Genomic DNA, 22,052 nt, shown 5'->3' with positions numbered 1-22,052 from the left:
AAAGAAGAAAAAGAGGAAACTGATCAGTGAAGAAATGGATGGAAGTAAGAAATGGAAAAATTGAAGGAACAGTTGGCTTTTTGAAGATTGTTAAAATTAAATCAGAAATAAAGAGGGGATACCATTATCAATTCCATAGAAATTTAAGATTTATGAAGGGCTGGATACATGACCCAGCGGTTAAGAGTACTGACTACTCATTAGAGGACCCGTGTTCGACCCCCAGCACCCAGAACCACCTGTAAAATTCCACTTCCAGATTCTTCATCTTCGTTTGGACTCTGCGGGCACCAGGCATACAAGTGGTTCACAGACATACATACAGGCAAAACACTTATCCACAAAAAAATAAAACTAAAAAGCAAACTGCTGTGTGCATTGAGTGAGAACGGAAAAGTAGCAACATTACTCATAATTACACTGAGTTTATGTCTCTCAGCTGCCCTGTCATGCGTCAAGTTGTTCCAGGTTAGAAGAAACAGGAGTGTAAAGACTGGCTGGTACTTTCTCGGATAGGTTAGTTCGGGAACGAACAGGAAGCAGCTATGGCTAGAACGCCCGGCTGCCAATTTCCTTTTTTAAATTTCCTTTTATTTATTATTTAGAGGAATGCGTGTATGTGTTGAGGACTCATGCGCATGGAGGCCAGAGGACAACTTGCGAGTGTCAGGTCTCGCCGCACTCGCGGGTCCCGGGAGTCGAACTCAAGATACTCAGGCACTGTGGCAAGTCCCTTTACTCAGCCGGCCCAACAGAGCCACTTCCTAGCTCGGCGGCTGAACCAGCTTCGTCACACGCTAGGAGAGTAATAGTCCTCATGGGGACTTCGGGGTTAGATGCGCAGACGCTCGGGACGATTTTCTAGGAAGCAGTTTGCTGCTCGGAAAGTCTTAGCAGAAAAAGGATTGCTTGTACTTGCTAGGATAGCGCGGGGCTCGCGGCCCCCAGCGCGAGCGGTCGCCACGGTAACGGGCACTGACTTCCGGGAGAAGTACGGCACGCGACGAGGGACACCGGCCTCACCCAGTGCGCGCTGACGGGGCGGCTAGTTGCGGTGGGTTCCGGCTGCCGCCCCGAAGGCTGTGTCGCCCGGCGCCCGCACGCAGGCCGCGCGCCATGGACTTCTCCAAGTTCTTGGCCGACGACTTCGACGTGAAGGACTGGATCAATGCCGCCTTCAGAGCCAGCCCCAAAGACGGGGCGGCGGCGGGGAAGGCGGACGGCCACGCAGCCACCCTGGTGATGAAGCTGCAGCTGTTCATCCAGGAGGTGAACCACGCCGTGGAGGGTGAGCCGCGCAGACGCCCACCTGACCCACCCTGAGTGCCCGAGTGCAGGACCGGGCCCAGGGGCCAAGCCTCTCCTTTGGAGGGAAAGCTAGCCCTGCAGTAGTCTGAGTTAGGTTTGGATTTTGGTTGTCACCTGTGGTGAAGCCATAACATTTCCTTTGAAACCTAAAAAAAGAAAAGAAAAAAAGAAAAAAGTTGGGCTTGGTGGCAGCCACCTGTAATTTTAGCACTGGGGAGGTGGTGGTGGAGGAACGGGAATTCAAGTTAGCTTCGGTTGCAAAGTGAGGTTGAGGCCAGCCTGAGCTATGCCAGAACGGGCGCGCATACTCATACACACACACACACACACACACACACACACACACACACACACACTCACAGTGATTCTCATTCTGCCTCAGCTTCCCTAATTCTGGGATTACAGATAAGTGTCCCCCACCAAGCTTAAAACAAACAACAACAACAAAACCCTTTTGATGTTGGAGTGGTTCAGTGGTTAAGAACACACATTACACTTGTCTATAGAGGACCCGAGTTTAATTCCCAGTACCTACATACAGTAACTCACAACTACCTGTAACTCTAGTTCCAGGGGATTCAGTGACCTGGGTATGCCTGAACCGACACACAGACACACCTGTAGTTACATACAGTGTGAATGTTATTAAAACATAATTATTTTTTTTTTTTTTAAGATTTACTTATTATGTATGCAGTGTTCTGCCTACAGGCCAGAAGAGGGCACCAGGTCTCTCATTACAGATAGTTGTGAGCCACTATGTGGTTGCTGGGAATTGAACTCAGGACCTCTGGAAGAGCAGCCAGTGCTCTTAATCTCTGAGCCATCTCTCCAGTCCTAAAACATAAATCTTGAAAAAAGTCCTTTGGGGAGTTGTGGGGTAGATAGGGTCTCATGTGGCCCATACTGGTCTTGAACTTGCTGTATAGTGAAGGGTGACCTTTGACTCCCAAGTCCTGGAATTATAGACATGTTCCATCATGTCTGGCATAAGGAAGCACTTTTGAGAGTATTAAATAGTTAGCTGATGCTAATATTTAACATTATAATATGAGGAAGATGGGTCATCCTGAATGAAGACACTTTTAGCACGTCTGTGTGTGCCTCTGTGTGTGTGTGTGTGTTAAATCTAGGTCCTTGCATGTTATTTTGTGGCAGTCTTACTAAGGTGCCCAGGCTGGCCTTGAACTCACTCTGTGTCCCAAAGGAAGATCTTGCCTCATAAGGTTGAATGCCTGGGATTGCAGGTCTGAGCCACTATGCCCTGCAGATTTATGACCAAATTTTTTAAATTTAATATTACATTTATTTATTTGTGCATATGAGAGAGAGAGAGAGAGAGAAAGAAAAAGAAAAAGAGAGAGAATGAGAATGTATGGATGGGCATGAGTCCAGAGAGAGAGAGAGAGAATATGAACATGAATCAATGCCCCTCCTTGCTACTACACAGTGCCACCTAGCTTGGGTTACGGTACTGCATGCAGTTCAGTTTCCGGGTTATGTTTTCCCTCAGTCAGAGTGTGGGAGCAGGGGCTTCTGGTACCCACATCCTTGTGTTCAGAGGTGTTAGAAATGCAGATCTTGGGCCCTGTCTCACATCTACCGGATGAGAGGCTATATGATGTTGGAACATGCTCAGGACGACCATGGTGTTCATGCCTCTAGTCTGTTACAATGGGCTCCCAGTGCAGCAGCCAGGGCCGTGTTGTATACAAACATCCTCAGAGGTTCCCAGTTTGTAAAAGCACCCAGGGTTTGTGTATGATTCTGTTTTTATATTTATAAGTATGGCAGCCACAGCACCCAGGGAGCTGGCATTCACCTTATGCATTTCCAAAAGTTTACACATGTATTAAGGGAAAACATGAGACAGGGTTGCTTTCATTGGTAGCTCAACCGTGTTCCTGTCCCCTGCCCTCAGTTTCACTTTGAAGACTCTTCTCAGATTCGGAGCACACCAGACACTCAGAAGTTCAAATTAGAGTTGCTAGCCTCTCATCTCGAATGTTCTCAGGTAGTTAAGATGTCCATTTGCAGCATCACTGATGGTCTTGGGTCAGCAGATACTTGTAGCAGCAACTTATTTTGGATGAATATCTGTTAAAGGTGTCTTCAACTTAGTTCAAAAGTGAAAACAAAACCATATTTGAAGGTCACCTGATAAATACACCTTTCCTCTACGTTGAAGCCAGGTAGACCTTTAAAGTTGCAGGGAATGTGTGATAAAGCGGAGGTCAGTGAGATGACCTCAGCCAGGACCATGTCCTCCATATGAGTGATGAATGAAACTGTGCCTCAGAAGCAGGCCATCGACATCAACCTGACCCCAAACCAACAGGCTACAAGGAAGAACGAAGGGCACAGGTGTGGTGGCCACAGGGGTGGTAGCGTGTGCCTGTAACCCCAACTCTCAGGAGCTTTTTAGAATTTTTCCTTATATATTTAGGAAAACTAAGTATATTCCTGAAAAGGTTAGAATTAGAGGAAAAGTGTCCCAGAAAAAGTCCAACAAAATAAAAATGCAAAAACAAGAAAATAAAGACCATGGTAAGCAGATGGGAGCTAAACTCACAGAGTACTTGACAAGTGCATTGCCGTTGAGCTACAGCCCCAGTTCTTGGGTTTTATTTAAGATTTATTTTCTTTTATGTGTGTGTGTGTGTGTGTGTGTGTGTGTGTGTGTGTGTGTGTGGTGTGTGTGTGTGCAGGTGCCCACAGAGGCCAGGAGGGGAGCTTCAGATCCTTTGGAGCTAGCGTTACAGGCCCCATCCATATTCTGTTCTCTGAGAGATCATAATTGTTCTTAAGTCATGGAGCCATCATCACTTTTCACAGTCATCCTCCTGCCTCAGCTTCCTAAGTGTTGGGATTACAGGCTCACACTACCACAGCTGTGTCCTTCATTCTTTCTGTTGGCCTTGGGTCAGGCTGATGTTGATTGCTTGTTTCTGAAGCACACAGTTCCACTCGTCATTCTACTGAGGACATGGTCCTGGCTGAGGTCACCTCACTGATCCCTGTTTTGCCCCACAGTCCCTGCAGGTTCTCAAAGCTGATTGGTAATGTGGTAGGGAAAGTTTCCTTCCTGTTCTTACATGTGTGATAATTTCCCACTGGACCAGCTCCAGTTTCCACCGCTTGTACACATGGCCATTCTTGATTTTTTGCTGCAGAAACAAGTCTCCAGGCCCTTCAAAACATGCCCAAAGTGCTCCGGGATGTGGAAGCCCTGAAGCAGGAGGCGTCTTTTCTGAAAGAACAAATGATTCTTGTCAAAGAGGATATTAAAAAATTTGAGCAGGACACTTCGCAGTCGATGCAGGTACTTTGTTTGGCTTCTGTCTTCGATGTGGGGTCTTCTATTCAGCAGATGCTCTCGTTCACAGGAGGTTTAGAACTCAGAACTCTACCTGGCTCTCAGGCTGCCTTTCCACCTAACTTGTCTTCTCAACCAAATTAGCTAAGTGAAGCTGGAGAGTTGACTCAGCAGTTAAAAGCACTGGCTGCTCTTCCAGAGGACCTGAGTTCAGTTCCCAGCAACCACATGGTGGCTTACGACCACCTATAATGGGATCTGATGCCCTCTTTTGTCATGCAGGTGTGCATGCAGAAAGAAGAGGGCATTAGTAATAATAATAATAATAATGATAAGCTGTAGTGAAGAACACTCATAAAACACTGTTTCGGGTCCCCGAAGGTGGAGAAAAGAGGACTGTTGCTGAACTGCGCACACTGTTTCTCTTTCAGGTGCTGGTAGAGCTTGACCAGGTGAAGTCCAGGATGCAGCTTGCTGCGGAATCTCTCCAGGAAGCTGATAAGTGGAGCACGCTGAGTGCTGATATTGAGGAGACCTTCAAAACTCAAGTAAGTATGTTCCTTTATAGGATACACTGTTCCAGGCATTTAGGGAAGAACTTGGGGTTTGGGGAAAGCAAGTGAGGTAGCTGTTCCTCGGAGCCATAAGGGTGTTGATAGCAGCAGACAGAAGCACTCGGCCATCATGGGGGAGGCCAGACGCTCCCCTAGCACATACCCTCTCCTTTTTGCCTCCTCTGCTTGACTGAAGCCCAGGAGACATACACAGGCAGGGAGGGGGTGAGTGCGACTCTGGCAAGTTACTTCACTCCGCAGAGACCGCAAAAGTGGAGAACAGTAATCGCTTTGAAACCTGCTTGCAAGCATGCCATGAAATGGTGTGGGATGAAGGATTCTTATGAAGCAAAACATATTATGACCCCAACTCTCCAAGCCCCTGACTTCTTGCCTATAGACACCAGCTTTATGCTGTTCCTCTAGATGTCCCCCACCCCCACCCCCAAATAGCACCATGGTGTGAGCACTGCTGGGCCCTTGCTTTGTTTTTCATTCTCTCTCTCTCTCTCTCTCTCTCTCTCTCTCTCTCTCTCTCTCAGAAAAGTTTCAAGTAGCCCAAACTGAAACTCTCTAGTAGCTGTGGCTAGCCCTGAAGTCTTCCAAGTGTTGGGATTTTCTTTTTTTCACTTTCAAAAAGAAATTATTTATTTATTTCCTATGTTTGGGGGTTTTTGCCTGCATGTATCTCTGCACTATGTGTTTGCCTAGTGCCCTCAGGCCAGAAGAGAGCATTGGAAACCTGGGACCTCCGGAAGAGCAGCCAGTGCACTTAACTCCTGAGCCATCTCTCCAGCTGTGGGATTTTTTTTAATACAGTTCATTTATTTATTTTTTAATTAAGACAAAATTTTTTTAGACAGGCAATGATGACATACACCTTTAATCCCATTACTTGGGAAGCAGAGGCAGGCAGTATGTTCAAGGCCAGCCTGGTCTACAGAGTGAGTTCCAGGACAGCCAGAGTTGCCAAAAATAAAATAAAAAGTACAGAGTCTGTGGAGGGCAGAAGAGGGCTTCGGATCTCCTGGAACTGGAGTTACAGATGGTTGTGAGGCACCACATGGGTGCTGGGGATCGAACCTGGTTCTCTGGAAGAGCACTGGCAGCCTCTTAACCATTAAACCAACTCTCCAGCCCCCTCAAGAGAGTTTTATTATTGTTGTTGTTGTTATTGTTATTAGTATGTTTTTGTGAAGACAACTCTTCTGATTTTGTTTGTTCTGGAGTCCTGCCCTGCCTAGAGCCAACAGATTATAGCTGTGGGAGTTGTTACTATTGCTGTTGTTGTATGTTTACATGTGTGATGTATGCGTGGGGAAGGTGAAGGATGTGCCCTGGTGCATGAGAGTGGTCAGAAGAAGCTCCTCTTGTGGAGTTGGTGCTCTCTTGTCACATTTACATGATTTCTAGGGATCAAACTCAGGTCTCCAGGCTTGCACAGCAGGACTCTTTACCCAGTGAGTCGTTTTGCTGGCTCTGTCCTTTCTTTCTTTTCTTTCTTTGTTCCATTTGTTATTATGTGTTTGTATACGGTGTGTGTGTGGTGAGCACATGTGTGATGGAAGTCAGAGGACAACTGTGAGAGTTGGTTTCTCTTGTGTGTTCTGGATAGTAGCACACTTACGTTGCGGGTGTGGGCAGCAAATCTTTCACGCACTGAGCCATCTCTCTTGCCCATCATTATCTTTGAGGTCCAGGGGAGCTTTCCCATTCCATTTCTCAGCCCAATAGGTGTAGTAGAGGAAGTTGCAAATCTTAGGAGTTGTTGGCAAGTGTATGAGAGAAAGTGAGTTTCAATGCAGTCTTTAGATTTCACAGGAGCGACTATTGATGCTAATAGCTGAAAGCTCTAAGTCTTATTGTTAGGAGCCAGAACAATCCAAGGCTTTCTCAGGATTGAAAGGATAACGAGAACATACTAGTTCTGTGTCCTTGCCTGGGGCTGGGCCAGGGCTTGGAAGGGGTTAAGGTTTCTGTTCCTGGGAGCCCAGCTTTGCCCTCTGAAGGGCTGTGGTTATTAGTCTGAAGTCAGCTGTGTCTGAGGTATCCTGTGTTCTCTTTGCCAACATTGTCTGCTTTAGTTCTCTGCTGAGCTTGGCCATTCCCCTCTACAGTTGTTGTTGTTGTTCTCCTCCTCCTTCTCCTCCTCTGTTTCTCTGTGTAGTTTTGGTGCCTGTCCTCTGTAGACCAGGCTGTCCTTGAACTCACAGAGATCCACCTGTCTCTGCCTCCCGAGTACTGGGATTAAAGGTGTGCACCATCACCACCTGGCTTAAACATACTTTTTTACTTTTTGAGATTATAAGTAAATCATTTCCCCCTTGCACTTCTTTCTTCCAAACCCTCCTGTATACCCCTCTTCCTTTTTGCTCTCTTTCAAGTTCATGGCCTCTCTTTTCATTAATTGTTGTTGTTGGTGTGTGTGTGTGTGTGTGTGTGTGTGTGTGTGTGTGTATTCTTAAATACATAAATACATCCTGCTCAGTCTGTTTAATGTTACTTGTATCTATGTTTTCAGGGCTGACCATTTGGTGTTGGATAACCAGTTGGTCTGTCTTCCCTGGGGAAGGCTGTTCCGCCTGCTCTCAGCACTCCCTAGTTACCTTTGTCTGGGGTAGGGGCCTCCAGAGCTTACCCCCAACTACATTAGCATGTCTGTTGGTGCTATCAAGACTTCATGGGTGTGGCTTCTGACATTTCTAGGATTCATAGTCTCACAGCAAACTCCCTGATCCTCTGGCTCTTACAATCTTTCTGCCTTCTCTTCAATGATCTCTGAGCCTTAGGTGCAGGAGATGTATCAGTTGGAATCAGGCTCCACAACTTTGCATTTGGGTTGCTTGTGGTTTTCTGTAGTGGTCTCTGTCTGTTTCGAAGAGATGTTTCCTTGATGAGGGGTGAGGACTGCACTTATCTGTGTTTAGACTATAGTTCTTGATCTTTGTTTCCATCTGTAAAATGGGGACATTTGTAGGCTCCTGGTAGTATCAGTTGTGGTCACAAGCTGTCTGAACTAATCTGAACAACCATGCAGGCTTTATAGCAGGGACCTATGATCAGGGTGAAGTAAGAATTGTTGCATGAATCCTAAATGGTCTTATAATAAAAACCTGGAGCCAGAAATCGGGGTAAAAGCTGAAAGATCAGAGAAGCAGAACAAGCCACAGCCACCACCTCTTATCTCATCAACTCCTCAGTCTGAAAGAGTGTGAGTTCCTGTCTCCTCCTGCCTTATATTCCTTTCTCTGCCCAGCCATATCACTTCCTGTCTCAACCTTCCTAGTGCTGGGATTAAAGGTATATGATCCCAAGTGCTGGAATTAAAGGTGAGTGCCACCACTGCCTAGCCAGTTCTCTTTTAGACTGGATTAATCTCAGGTAGCCCAGTGTGGCCTTGAACTCACAGAAATCCAGATGGATCTCTGCCTCTGCTTTCCAAGTGCTAAGATTAAAGGTGTGTGCCACCACTGCCTGACCTCTATGGCTAACTCTGTGGCTGGCTTTGTCCTCTGATCTTCAGGCAGGCTTTATTTCCTAGATTACAAACAATATATCACCACAAAGAATGAAACTTGCATCAGCCCGATTTTGATAACCAGTGCTGGACCAAGACTTCTTTTGTTTTGTTTTTTGATGCAGGGTTTCTTTGTTTAGCCCTGAGTGTGAGGTACAATGTTCAGCTTTTTTTTTCCTTTTTTTTTTTTTTTTTTTGTTTTTTGATCAATTAATTTAAATTTTATTTTTTCTTTTTCCCAGACAGGGTTTCCCTGTGTCATTTTGGAGCCTCTCCTGGAACTCACTGTGTAGACCAGGCTGGCCTCAAACTCTCAAAGACCCACCCACCTCTGCCTCCTGAGTACTGAGATTAAAGGCGTGCGCCACCAGCACCCGGCAGACCAAGAGTTCTTGTAGTCTGACCCAGATCGCTTTACTTTAGCCATATTTAAGCACAGCACAGGTTTGAAAAAAGTATTCAGATAACAATGAATTCAGCCCTGTGAGTATGGCAAAGCTTAAGACGTGTTCACACTGAAGCCTTTACAGAGTCGTGTGGCTGTGAGATAGGTTCCTGTTGACTTCGAAACGGTGCTCAAGATAAGGGTGTAGGGAGAAGGATGGGGTGGACACAGTGCCTGGCCCCAAAATGACACAGAAGTAAAGTACAAATGACGTCTCTCACAGGATGAGTCTCATGGCTCAAGGGTTTAGGGGAAAAGTCTGGGATAAACAAACATAATATTCTGGGAGTATGGGCAGGGCCTGGCCCAACAGAGCAAGGATTACCAGGTTGTAAATTACATTTCCCCCTAGCATTCTGGAAAAAACAGCCAAATATCTTCTCCCTTTGGAGAGGTCAGCTGTATGGTTTCCTTTTCCTGACTTCTCCAGTGCGTATCTGTGTGCACGGGCTTTTTTCCCTCTGCATACACTGATCTGTGGGTACAAGAACCACTGTTGAGAGTGTAGATAGGGATGATGCTGGTTCAGTGAAGTGGTGGGTTAGGTTCTCCTCCAAGACCCATGGCTTTCCTAGCCCTGGGTGGCTGGCTGGGTTTACAGGACCAGGCATGCTGTCCCTCCTGCTGAGTGGGTCTTGAGAGGTGCTGGTCACCACCAGTGTATTCTGGCTGCTACTGCCCCCTCAGGGTTACCATGCCAGGCTGGTTGTTGTGGTTCATAGGTGTCATAGCTGGGTGTTATTTGCTTACTCTCCTGGAAATTTGCATAGTGTCTTCCGGTACCATGAGAGCTGGTTCTCAGGAAGGAGAGAACATTCAGGTCAGGTCCAGTTCAGGGGTCTCTGGGCCCCGTGTCTGAAGTGCATGGTGTCTTGAGCAATAGGAACTTACCTTCCACCACTGGGGGGTAGCCAAGAGCAATAGCAATAATCTATAACCCTGACACAACAACTAAAGACGGCCTTTGATGCCTGGTGTTGGGGGTTTTGTTAGATGATCTGTGGTTCTGGGAAGGAGCATTGTCAGCGCAGATGAGAAAATTTCATTTAATCTTTCTCTCTGCACGCGCGCACACACACACACACACACACACACACACACACACACACACACACACCTATATATATTATGGTACTTTTAGGTAGATGGTTAATTGTTTGATTCCTTATGGCTTTTCAGACATTCTTACTGTTATTTTACCCTTCTCTGTCCCTCTATATTTATCTTCCCCCCTTCCTTAAACAGAGCCCATCTCTCCTTCAGATCTCTGTTATTCCCCTCTCTAGTGCTTCATCCCCACCACTCCCAATGGTCCCTTTTTCACTTTCCTGGTTTCTGCAGTTACTCCAGGATATGTATTCACATTTGAAGATTTGGTGCTAGGAACTTCCAGTAAGAGAGAACATGAGGTTGTTTGCCTTTCTGGGTCTGGGTTACCTCACTCATGATCTTTTCTAGTTTCATCCATTTACTTGCAAAGTTCATGATTTCATTTTCTTTACAGCTGAATAGTATTCCATAGTTTATATGTTCCACATTTTCATTATCCATTCATAAATTGAAGGACATTTAGATTATTTTCATTTCTTGACTGCTATGAATATAGCAACAATGAACATGGCTGAGCAAATATCGGTGGAACAGGATATCAAGTCTTTTGGGCATTATGCCAAAGGATGGTATAGCTAAGTTATATGGTCGATTTGGTTTTAGCTTTTTGAGAATTCTCCACACTGATTTCCATAGTGGCTACAGCAGTTTGCAATCCCATAAACAATAAACGAGGGTTCCCCTTTCCACACATCCTCTCCAGCATTTGTTGTTGGTTGTTTTGTTGACCTTTGCCATTGTCTGACTGGGGTGAGATGAAATCTCAAAGTTCTTTTGATTTGCGTTTCCCTAAATATTAGGGGTGATGAACTTTTTGAGATATTTCTTAGTCATTATCATCTTTCTTTTGAGAACTTTGTGTCTCTCTCTGTTTAGGTCCTAGCTTTGTGTGTGTGTGTGTGTGTGTGTGTGTGTGTGTGTGTGTGTGTGTGTGTAGACATGGTCTCACTGTGACCTAGGCTAGGAAGGATTTTTCTGATAAATAAGACACTCTGACTCAAAAACAAAATTAAACTAAACTAAAAATAAAAAGAATCTGAGGAATTCTGATGTCTGGTGGTGCATGTATATAATGGTAGCACTTGGGAAGCAGATGCAGAAGGATCAAAAGTTCAAGGCCAGCCTAGGCTAAATGAGATCTTGTCTGAAACACACACACACACACACACACACACACATACACACACACACACACACACACACACACACACACACACACACGCACGCACGCACATCCGCTCCAGCATTTGTTGTTGGTTGTTTTGTTGACCTTTGCCATTGTCTGACTGGGGTGAGATGAAATCTCAAAGTTCTTTTGATTTGCATGTGTGTGTGCGTGACATCAGAATTCCTCAGATTCTTTTTATTTTTAGTTTAGTTTAATTTTGTTTTTGAGACAGAGTGTCTTAGTTAGGGTTTCCATTGCTGTGAAAAGACACCATGACCACAGCAACTCTTATAAAGGAAAACAGTTAATTGCGGTGTCTGGCTTATAGTTTTAGAGGTTCAGTCCATTATTATCATGACAGGGAGCATGGCAGCATGCAGGCAGATGTGGTGGTGGAGTGGCAGCTGAGAGTTCTACATCTTGCAGGCAGCAGGAAGTCAGCTGAGATACTGGGCGGTACCCTGAGCATAGGAAACCTCAAGCCTGCTCCCACAGTGACACACTTCCTCCAGCAAGGCCATCCATATCCACTCCAACAAAGCCACACCTCCTAATGGTGCCATTCCCTGATATCATGGGGGCCACTTACATTCGAACTACCACACAGAGGGGTCTCGCTGTGTAACCATAGTTGGTCCATAACTTATTATATAGACCAAGCTGGCCTCTTAACTCACAGAGATCCTCTTGCCTCTGTCTCCTGAATGCTGATATTAAAGGTGTATGCTATCATGCCCAGCCTCAGATGATTTCCTTTTTTTTAAAATTTTTTCTATTTTTTAATTACACTCATGATATTCATTAATTACACTCATGATATTAATTACATTTGTGGTATTCTTGATTCATTTGCAGTATTCATTCAATGATTATATTTATGATATTCATTAATTACATTAATTGTATTGATTTATTACATTCATAATATTATGTCCTGATACTACTCTCCATTTGTGGGTTTTTTGTTTTTTGTTTTTTGGTTTTTTGAGACAGGGTTTCTCTGTGTAGCTTTGAGCCTTTCCTGAAACTCACTTGGTAGTCCAGGCTGGCCTCAAACTCACAGAGATCCACCTGCCTCTGCCTCCCGAGTGCTGGGATTAAAGGCGTGCGCCACCACCGCCTGGCCGTCATTTGTGGGGTTTTTCCATCACACAAAACAGAGATTCTGTACTTAGGAAATCATTGTTCTATAGTCCTTTCTTCTCTGTCTTGAGATAACGTCTAATCTTTCTGTCTCTATGAATTTGTATATTCTATATATTTCATGTAATACAATTTTATAGTATTTGTCCCTTTTTTTGAATGTAAAAACATTTTATGTAAAACTGTAGGAGAAATAATACTCAGATAGCCTGAACATAAAAACAGGTTATAATTTACAAGTCCAGGGTTATTTTAAACAGTAAAATATTTTCTCTGTAGAAAATAGTATAAATGATAACATTTCCCAATAAGCCCTTTTAAGCCAAATGATAGCTGAATTATTCATATTGATTAGATTCTGGGATACAGAAGGGACCTATCTTCATCTGTTCAGAGAGCTATGTTTTACTTAAGTTGTGTAAGTGAGATTCCTATTCATCTTCCCCTTCACTGTTTGATTTACGGCAGATATTTTTCTATAGGCTAATCTATAATCTAAGAAGATTTTAGCCTCCCCTCCTGAAAGTACGGTCAGCATTTTCTTTTTTCAGCTTGTTACAGTACAAATTCTTTTGCTAATGGTGAAATGTTTCACTAAAGTTTGCCCAGTGACTGGGCAAAACCAAAACTTATTATAAGCCACAGTCATCCTACGGTCCCCCCTGCTAGGTAGCCTCCCTGGATCTGTGGGTTGTAGTCTGATTGTCCTTTGCTTTATATCTAGTATCCACTTATGAGTGAGTACATACCATGTTTGTCCTTCTGAGTCTGGTTACCTCACTCAGGATGATATTTTCTAGTTCCATCCATTTGCCTGCAAATTTCATGCTGTCATTGTTTTTCTCTGCTGAGTAGTACTCCATTGTGTATTGTACCACATTTTCTTAATCCATTCTTCAGTTGATGGGCATCTAGGTTGTTTTCAGGTTCTGGCTTTTACAAATATTGCTGCTATGAACATAGTTGAGCATGTGTCCTTGTGGTGTGATTGAGCATTCCTTGGGTATATGCCCAAGAGTGGTATGGCTGGGTCTTGAGGTAGTTCGATTCCCAATTTTCTGAGAAACCGCCATACTGATTTCCACAGTGGTTGTACAAGTTTACATTCCCACCAACAGTGGAGGAGTGTTCCCTTTGCTCCACATCCTCTCCAACATAGACTGTCATTAGTGTTTTTGATCTTAGCCATTCTAACAGGTGTAAGGTGGTATCTCAGAGTTGTTTTGATTTGCATTTCTCTGATAAACTCACAGAGATCCGCCTGGCTCTGCCTCCCGAGTGCTGGGATTAAAGGCGTGTGCCACCACTGCCCAGCGATTTCTTGATTTTTTTTAGTGCTGGAGATGAAACCCAGGCCTAGAACATGCTAGGCAAGCACTGTCCCACAGAGTTTCATCCCTAGTCCTGGGAATACTTCCTTTTTATTCACTATTGTATGGCATGCATGTGTGCACATGTATGTGAGTGCCGGTGTGTATATGCCCCAGCACTCATAAATGGAGGTCAGAGGGCTACTTTCAGAAGTCTGTTGTGTCTTTCCACTGTGGGTCCCAGGGATCTTACTCAGGGTGGCAGGCTTGCATAGCAAATGCTCCTGCCAACCCTTCCCCTACTCTTGTGGATATCTTTAGGATTCTTGACCTATTTTTTTTTTAAAGATTTATTTATTTATTATGCATACAGTATTCTGCCTCCATGTATGCCTGTAGGCCATAAGAGGGCACCAGATCTCATTACAGATGGTTTTCAGCCACTATGTGGTTGCTGGGAATTGGACTCAGGACCTTTGGAAGAACAGCCAGTGCTCTTAAACTCTGAGCCATCTCTCCAGCCCATCTTGACCTATTGTTAAATTGCCTTTCAGTAAGACAGCATACATGTTAAAATACTTTATTTTTATCTCTGTGTGTCTGTGTGAGTGGATGTATGGGTGTGGAGGTCAGGAGAGTAGTGTGGAAACCTGGAGCTGAGTTACAGCTTGCTGTGAGCCTCCCAGGATGGGTGCTGGAATCTGAGCTCGTACTGTACTGACTACAAGCTCTCCTAACCACCGAGCCAACTCCCACTATGCATTTATGATACCAGATTTTTTTTTGCATCCTTACCAAAAATAGCCATTATAATTTTTCAAAAGCTTTCTCAATTAGAAGAAAATGGCACTTCTTTGTTTTAATTTGTGTTTATTTTGGTACTAATAATGTTGAGCATAATTTTTATGTGCTGTTTTTATTTTTATGAATTATTTCCTTGAGTGAATTTTTTAAAAAGATTTATTTATTTTATCGATGAGTGCTCTATTTGCATGTATGACTTTATGCCAGAAGAGGGCACCCACTATAGATGGTTGTGAGCCACTATGTGGTTCCTGGGAATAGAACTCTGGACCTCTGGAAGAACAACCCCAGTGTTCTTAACTGCTGAGCCATCTCTAGCCCCTGAAAAAAAATTTTTTTATTAATTTTTTTTTGTGTATGTGTGTGTGTGTGTGTGTGTGTGTGTGTGTGTACATAAGCACTTGTGCCACGGTATACATGTGGTGGTCAGAGGACAATTTGTAAGAGTTGGTTCTTCCCTTCTATCATGTGGGCACTGGGAGGGTGGTGGGCAAGCACCTTTACCTCCTGAACCATCTCTCCAGCCCCAAAGAGTTGTCTTCTAATGTATTTCCTCTAATTCCAGTTGAGGTGTTGGGAGTCTTAAGATAAGCATCTTTTGTTTTGTCTTTCTATAGGACGTAGCTGTGATCTCTGCCAAGCTGACTGGTATGCAGAACAGCTTGATGATGCTCGTGGACACTCCAGACTACTCCGAAAAGTGTGTGCACCTGGAGGCTCTGAAGAACAGGCTGGAGGCCCTGGCCAGCCCCCAGATTGTAGCAGCGTTCACCTCTCAGTCTGTGGGTAAGTGTGGCCAGTTTCAACTGTGGGCACCTTTCTGTTTTAAGTGTAAGGCTTGGTTGCCGGGAGGTGGTGGCGCACGCCTTTAATCCCAGCACTCAGGAGGCAGAGGCAGGTAGATCTCTGTGAGTTCGAGGCCAGCCTGGTCTATAGACCACATTCCAAGACAGCCAGGGCTATACAGAAACCCTGTCTCAAAAAAACAAAAAGAAAAAAAAGGAATCTTTAGAATAATTTTGTGTTGGTTGAGTTATGTAGATTGCAGAAAAATGTAACTTCGTAATGTTTCCATATTTTTAGCATTTTATACAGTTTCCTGACATACAGAACAGTTGAAACAGGCGCTATGGAGATAGCCTCTGGATTTCAACACTGTCATTTTCCTGCGCCACCTCCCCACGCTGGGGGTGGAAACCAGGCCTGGCAAGTGCTCTGCCACTAAGCTCCATGCCAGCCTTGCGTTTGCTCCATGGTAGGTCTGTTGCTCCATCTCACTGTTTCTTTCTCTTTCATTGTTGTTGTTGTTGTTGGTTTGGCAGCTTTGCCACGGCCGGCAGCTCTGGCCCTTTTTTGTCTTTTGTGTGGCGAGTCCTGGTGTTGTGGTGAGAACCAGGGCTTTGGCATGCTAAGCATTCACTTTACTTCTGGACCACACTTCTAGCCCCCATCTGACTCTCTTCAAAGTGAGCTGCAGACATCAGCACACTTCACTCCTACATACTTCATCCACAAAAATATCAACCAATCAAAAGGGGGCAGTAGTGGAGCTGTCCTTTTTTTTTTTTTTTTTTCTTTTTTTCTTTCTTGAGACAGGTTTCCACTGTGTAGCTCTGGCTAGGCTGGAACTTGTTAAGTAGACCAGGCTGGCCTCCAGAGATCCGACTGCCTCTGCTTCCCAAGCGCTGAGACACGCATGGGGTGTGCACTGTGCAGGGCACTGATGTTGTTTCTGGTCTGAGTTCCCCGCTGCTCATGTGTCACGTGAGCCCTTCTCTTCTGAGTTCCCCGTCCTCTTGAACTCACTCCATACCAGTCCCCAGCAGCTGTCTCCTCAGCAGACTCGAAGACCTGGCATCAGCCTGCCTTTTTCTATCTCTGCACCGTAGACGGTTGACAGTGGAATGTTCTGCATGCTTTCCTCTTCTGAAAACACCTTCTCCTCTTGGCTTCTGAGACGCAGCATTCGTTTTGTTTAACGATGGTGCTTTTCTACTGACGAACTGAGGGTGGTTTAAGAGCTCTGGTTCTTCAGTTTGTTTTGGGTCACATGGATAGGCTGACATCAGCCTTCAGCATTTTTGTCTTTGAAAATTATGTTGATAAGCTACACAATTATAAACATGAACATACAGATGTGTGCACATGTGAGTGATTGTCATATGTGTAAGTGTCATAAATTTTCAGCGTATTCAGTTTTACTATATAATTTTCTTTTTTTAACTAAGGACCTTTTTGAGAACAAAAGAAGTTTTCTAGCTCTTAAAGATTTGTATGTATTTTAAGTGTATAACATGCTGATTTCATAATACTATAATTACTGTCATCAAGGGAAGCACATCTGTCATACACAGTTGTCCCTTTCTATTTTTTTTCAAGACAGGGTTTCTCTGTGTAGCCCTGGCTGTCCTGGAACTCACTTTGTAGACCAGGCTGGCCTCGAACTCACAGAAATCTACCTGCCTCTGCCTCCTGAATGCTGGGATTAAAGGCATGCACCATTGCTCCCTGGCCAGTGTCCCTTTCTTTTTGTGGTAAGAATACTATGATCTCCTCTGAGCCAATTTAAGTCTATACTATATTATTATTATCTGTAATCACTATGCTCCTTCTCATAACTGAGAGCTGGTGCCCTTTGAACGATGTTTCCTGTTTCCCATCCTTCCCCTTGGCAGCTCCCATTATCCTTTGTTTCTCTAAGCTCAGCTTTTGAGATTCCATGTATAAATGTGATTATACCTGATGTTTCTCTTTCTCTCTCACTCTGGTATGGAAAACATGGTGCTTTCCGTGTTCTTCTGTACAGGCTTTCTTTCTGTTTGATCTCGAAAGAGAGGTTGTCTTCCACATGCCTCTGAACTCATGGGGATTGAACCCAGGCCTTGTGCATGCCAGGCAGGCAGTCTACCGCTCTTCATCTCTGTCCCGGGGAGAGTGCTTTTAGTAATTAAGCTGGGACCAGAGGTGTAAACCAGGACTGCACAGGAGCTCTGGGTAGCTGAGTGCTCCTGTGCGCAAAGAAGCTCATCCTTCCCTACCTCCCGGTGACAGCATGGTCTCCATGAGATGCTTTCTTCCTGCTCATCTTCACAGTCAGGGCCCAAGGAAGTGGGGCCTCCCTTAGTCTAGTGTTGAAGCCATATCAAAGTTGGGGCTCTACACTGGGGTGAACCTCAGTGATAAAGCTCTCACCTAGTGTAGACAATGCCTTGGGCTTAATGCCTAGCACTACCAAAAAGCAAACCAAAACAAAAGCCTTTGCTTGGTTTATTAGTTTTAGTAGGATTTGTGTGTGTATGGAATCTTCAGGTTTTTACACACAGGAACATGTCTGCACAGATTATTGTACTCCTTTTCCCATGTGAATGCCTTTTATTTTTCTTGCCTAGCTTCTCTGATTAGGACTTCCAGTATCATGTTGGATATAACTAGACAAAGCAGACTTGTTTTGTCCTTTATCTTTAAAAAAATTTTTTTTAGATTTATTTTATTGTATGTGTATGAGTGTTTCACCTGCGTGTATATATGTGCACCGTGTGCATGCTTGATGTCTACAGAGATCAGAAGAAGGCATTGGCTCCACTGGAACTGTAATTATGGGTGGTTGTGGCCACCATGTAGGTGCTGGGAGCCAAACCCCAGTCAGTCCTCTGCAAGAGCAAAACATGCCTTGACTGCTGAGCCATCTCTCCAGTCCCCTGTTTCCTATTGTTTCCTATCTTCACATCTGAGTGTTGTGTTAGCTGTGGCTTTTATTATGGTAAGACAGCTTCCTTCTATTCCTAGACGACTGAGTATTTTTATCGTGAAAGAGTGTTGAGTTTTGGGGCTGGAGGTTAAGAGAGCTTGTTGCTTTACAGAGGTTGGGAGTTCAGCTCCCAGAATCCTTATCTGGCAGCTCACAATAACCTGCAGCTCCAGCTCCAGGGCATCTGATGCCCTCTTTTGGCCTACAGGAGCACCCATACACATGTTCACAGACATACATAAAAATAAAATAAGTACTTTTTTTTAAGTTTTTGAGATTTATTAAATACTTTTCTTCATAGTTGAGATGGTTATTATCTCCCCTTGTTTTGTTAATGTTGCATTACATTGCATTAATCCCCCCCCCTCCTTTTTTTGAGACAGGATCTTACTATATAGTGATGACTGGCTTAACTCATTATGTAAACTAGGCTGACCTTGAACTCACAGAGCTTTGTCTGCCTCTGCCTCCCAAGTGTTGAGATTAAAAACCCTTACATTGATTGACTCTTTGTGTTGAACCATTTTTGCTCCCAAGGATAAATCCCACTTAGTGATGGGGTAGGATCCTTTTAATTACTGCTGAATTTGAGTTGTTAGATTTTTTTTTTTTATTGAGTAATTTTTTTTAAAGACAGTGTGTAGTGTAGCCCAGGCTGGCCTCAAACTGACTATGTGCTGAGGATAACCTTGACCTTCACTTCTTTTCTGTGTGTAGAGAAGTTAGAGGACACCTTCTGCTTTGCTCTGGGCAGGGTCTCCCCGTCTCTGCTCTTCATGCTCTAGGCTAGCTGGATGGGGAGCCCCTGAGCAGTTCTCGTGTCTGTCTCCAAACTCACAGGGGTTACAGATGTACACCCCTCTGCATCAGCTTTTTACCTGGGTTCTGGCGATTAACTCAGAGGATCAAACTTGCCTGGCAACCGTTTTTACTTCTTGGCCTGACCTTGAATCGCTGACTCTCTTCTTCCCACCTTCTGAGTGCTGTGATTTCAAGTGTACACCACCACATGTGGTTTATGTGGTGCTTAGGACCAAGCCCCTTCCTTCTAGCCTTTCTTTTCTGTTTGAGACAGGGTCTTGCTGTGTAGCTCTGTCTGGCCAGAAACTTTCCATGTAGACTAGGGTGGTCTCACACTTGGGGGAATCCTCTCACCTCTGCCTGAGTGTTGGAATTATAGGTGTATGCCTATAATGTGTCCAGCTTAGAATTTCTTTGAGATTCAGTCTTGGTAGTTTGTGTGTTTGGAGGAATTTATCATTTTCATCAAGGATATCTGATGTCTCTCTCTCTCTTTTTTTTTTTTTTTTTTGGTTTTTTGAGACAGGGTTTCTCTGTGTAGTTTTGCGCCTTTCCTGGAACTCACTTTCTCACTTTGTAGACCAGGCTGGCCTCAAACTCACAGAGATTCGCCTGCCTCTGCCTCCCGAGTGCTGGGATTAAAGGCGTGTGCCACCACTGCCCGGCGTCTTATTTTTTAAAATAATTTGTTTTTATTTTATGTGCATTAGTGTTTTGCCTGCATGTATATGTCTGTGTGAGGGTGTCAGATCTTGGAGTTACAGACAGTTGTTAGGTGCTGTGTTTGTGCAGGGGAATTGAACTTGGGTCCTTTGGAAGGGCAGTCAGTGTTCTTAACCACTGAGCCGTCTCTCCAGCCCCTGACGTGTTGTCTTATAATAGTCCAAAGTACTTTCCTGTTATCTTTTTATCGTTCATTGTCTGCATTTAAGTATTCTTTCGTTTTTTGTTTTTGTTTTTGTTTATGTTTTTGTTTTTGTTTTTGTTTTGACTTAGAGGAACTAGGTGGATTTTTTTCAGTTTGCTGCGTTGTTCCGAGTCTGGCTTCATTGATCTCCTTTTTTGTTATCCTGTTTTTCCTTCTGCTAGTTGATTAGTTTATCCTTCTTGTGGCTTATTCGAGGTAGAGTCTTACTGTATCACTGTGCATCCCTGAGTGGCCTTGAATTCTCAATCCTCCTGCCTCTACCATCATCCCTGGCAGTGTTACTTAAATAATCCTTTTAGTACAACTTGGTGTACTTCCAGCAACTGTGCTTTGTGCTGATTTATCAAGGAACAGTGAAACAAGACAAGGGATGTCACAGCACTCCTGTGGGTCTCTTTCCGAGTGTGGGAAGGAGAAGAGGCGGTTCACAGAAAGCGCCTGACACAGAGGAGGTGTGACCGACAGAGCTGGCAGGGGAGCCTAGTTTAGGTCACTGATTAGGATCCCGGAGACCACCCTCGATGATAAGACGCACCGAGGCCCCGAGGCCCTGAGGAGTGTGATTTATTCTTGGCATCTGACAGAAGGCTTGTTTGCTCACCATTTTTTCAGTTCGTATAAACGCTGATGGAGTCAGATGGTGGCTGTTTTTGTGGATCAGAACAACTGAAAGTCAGCACTGCACACAGCTCCCCGTGGTTTCTCGTCCAGCCGCTAACTCAAGCTGGAGGTGCAGTTTTCTCAGCTATGAAAACTATGAGGCTGATGGATGAGATGGTTATTTTGTATCCTTGCCAGTGACAGTCCATGGTTGGTGCACGGCCAGGACCAGGTGGGGAAGTAGGTGTACTGGACAATCTGAGGCTCAGAGCCGCCTTCAATTCTACACTCCAGCTTTGGTGCGAGCTCCGTTCTCATCTGTTTTCCCACCAGCAGTCACGTGCTCTGATTACTGCACACACACACACACACCCATTGCTCTTTAAAAATAAAATCATTTTATTATTTTACGTGGGTGGGCATTTGCCTGCTCTGGGTACCATGTGTGTGCCTGGTGCCCACAGAGGCCGGAAGAGGGCATTGAATCCTCTGGAACTGGAGTTATAGATGGTTGCAAGTTGCCATGTAGGTTCTAAGAATCAAAGTCAGGTCCTCTGCAAGAGCAGCCAATGTTCTTACCCACTGAGCCATCTCTCCAGTCCCTGTGTGTGTTATTTTTGAAGACAGGGGCTTGTTATGTAGTCCAGGCTGTCATTCTCCTGTCTCAGCCTCCTGCGTGTTAGGATTCCAGGCATGTGCCACCATGCCCAGAGCTATAGTAATGGTGCTCGATGCATTATTTTAATAAGCTTAGACCTGCAGTGTCTGGTAACTGAGTCCCATGTTCTGCCCTTATTTCTTATGCCTATGATTCTCATATTTGAATGAAAGCAGTTATCTAAGTAGAAACTTCTGAATCTAGTGGACATATATCTGAATTTCTCAGAGTGAGTTGCTTGCCTTGGCTGCCTTGGGAAACCTGGTAACACTTTGTGCACATTTTGTGTTCTTTAGATCAGTCCAGAGTGTTTGTGAAGGTGTTTACGGAAATTGACCGGATGCCCCAGCTCCTTGCATACTACTACAAGTGTCACAAGGTGAGCAGCTGTGGGGCAGTATGACTGGGGAGGGCCACTGCCGCTACTGGGCAAAGGCAGAAGTAGAGACTCCTTGCCCATGGGTCATTTTTCTTTTAGTTAAAGCCAGTAGGGGGTGCTCTTGATCCACTTAATGGATGCCTTTAACTGTCACTTGGAACGAATCAGTGGGTTTTCAGCCTGCATTCATTTACAGACTTAAAACATTATTTTAATTTGTTCCTATTTTTGTTTTTAAAGGAGAGTCATGTCTCATGCTTCAT

General features: G+C 44.5%; 1 protein-coding gene across 1 annotated transcript in view; it reads left to right on the top strand.

Annotated features, from left to right (window-relative positions):
* The first annotated feature begins 722 nt into the window (after window positions 1-722).
* Cog7 (component of oligomeric golgi complex 7) overlaps window positions 723-22,052 on the top strand; it is a 73,355-nt gene continuing 52,025 nt past the window's right edge. The window contains exons 1-5 of the mRNA XM_006980339.4: window positions 723-1,288; window positions 4,482-4,630; window positions 5,056-5,172; window positions 15,293-15,461; window positions 21,707-21,789. Of these exons, the coding sequence (XP_006980401.1) occupies window positions 1,117-1,288; window positions 4,482-4,630; window positions 5,056-5,172; window positions 15,293-15,461; window positions 21,707-21,789 (690 nt within the window). The 5' untranslated portion in view covers window positions 723-1,116. The remainder of the gene's footprint in view (window positions 1,289-4,481; window positions 4,631-5,055; window positions 5,173-15,292; window positions 15,462-21,706; window positions 21,790-22,052) is intronic.

Source organism: Peromyscus maniculatus, chromosome 1 (genome assembly GCF_049852395.1).
Source record: "Peromyscus maniculatus bairdii isolate BWxNUB_F1_BW_parent chromosome 1, HU_Pman_BW_mat_3.1, whole genome shotgun sequence".
Lineage (NCBI taxonomy): Eukaryota > Metazoa > Chordata > Mammalia > Rodentia > Cricetidae > Peromyscus > Peromyscus maniculatus.
The sequence above is the reverse complement of the archived record's forward strand: the minus strand, read 5'-3'. Positions and strand labels throughout refer to the sequence as shown.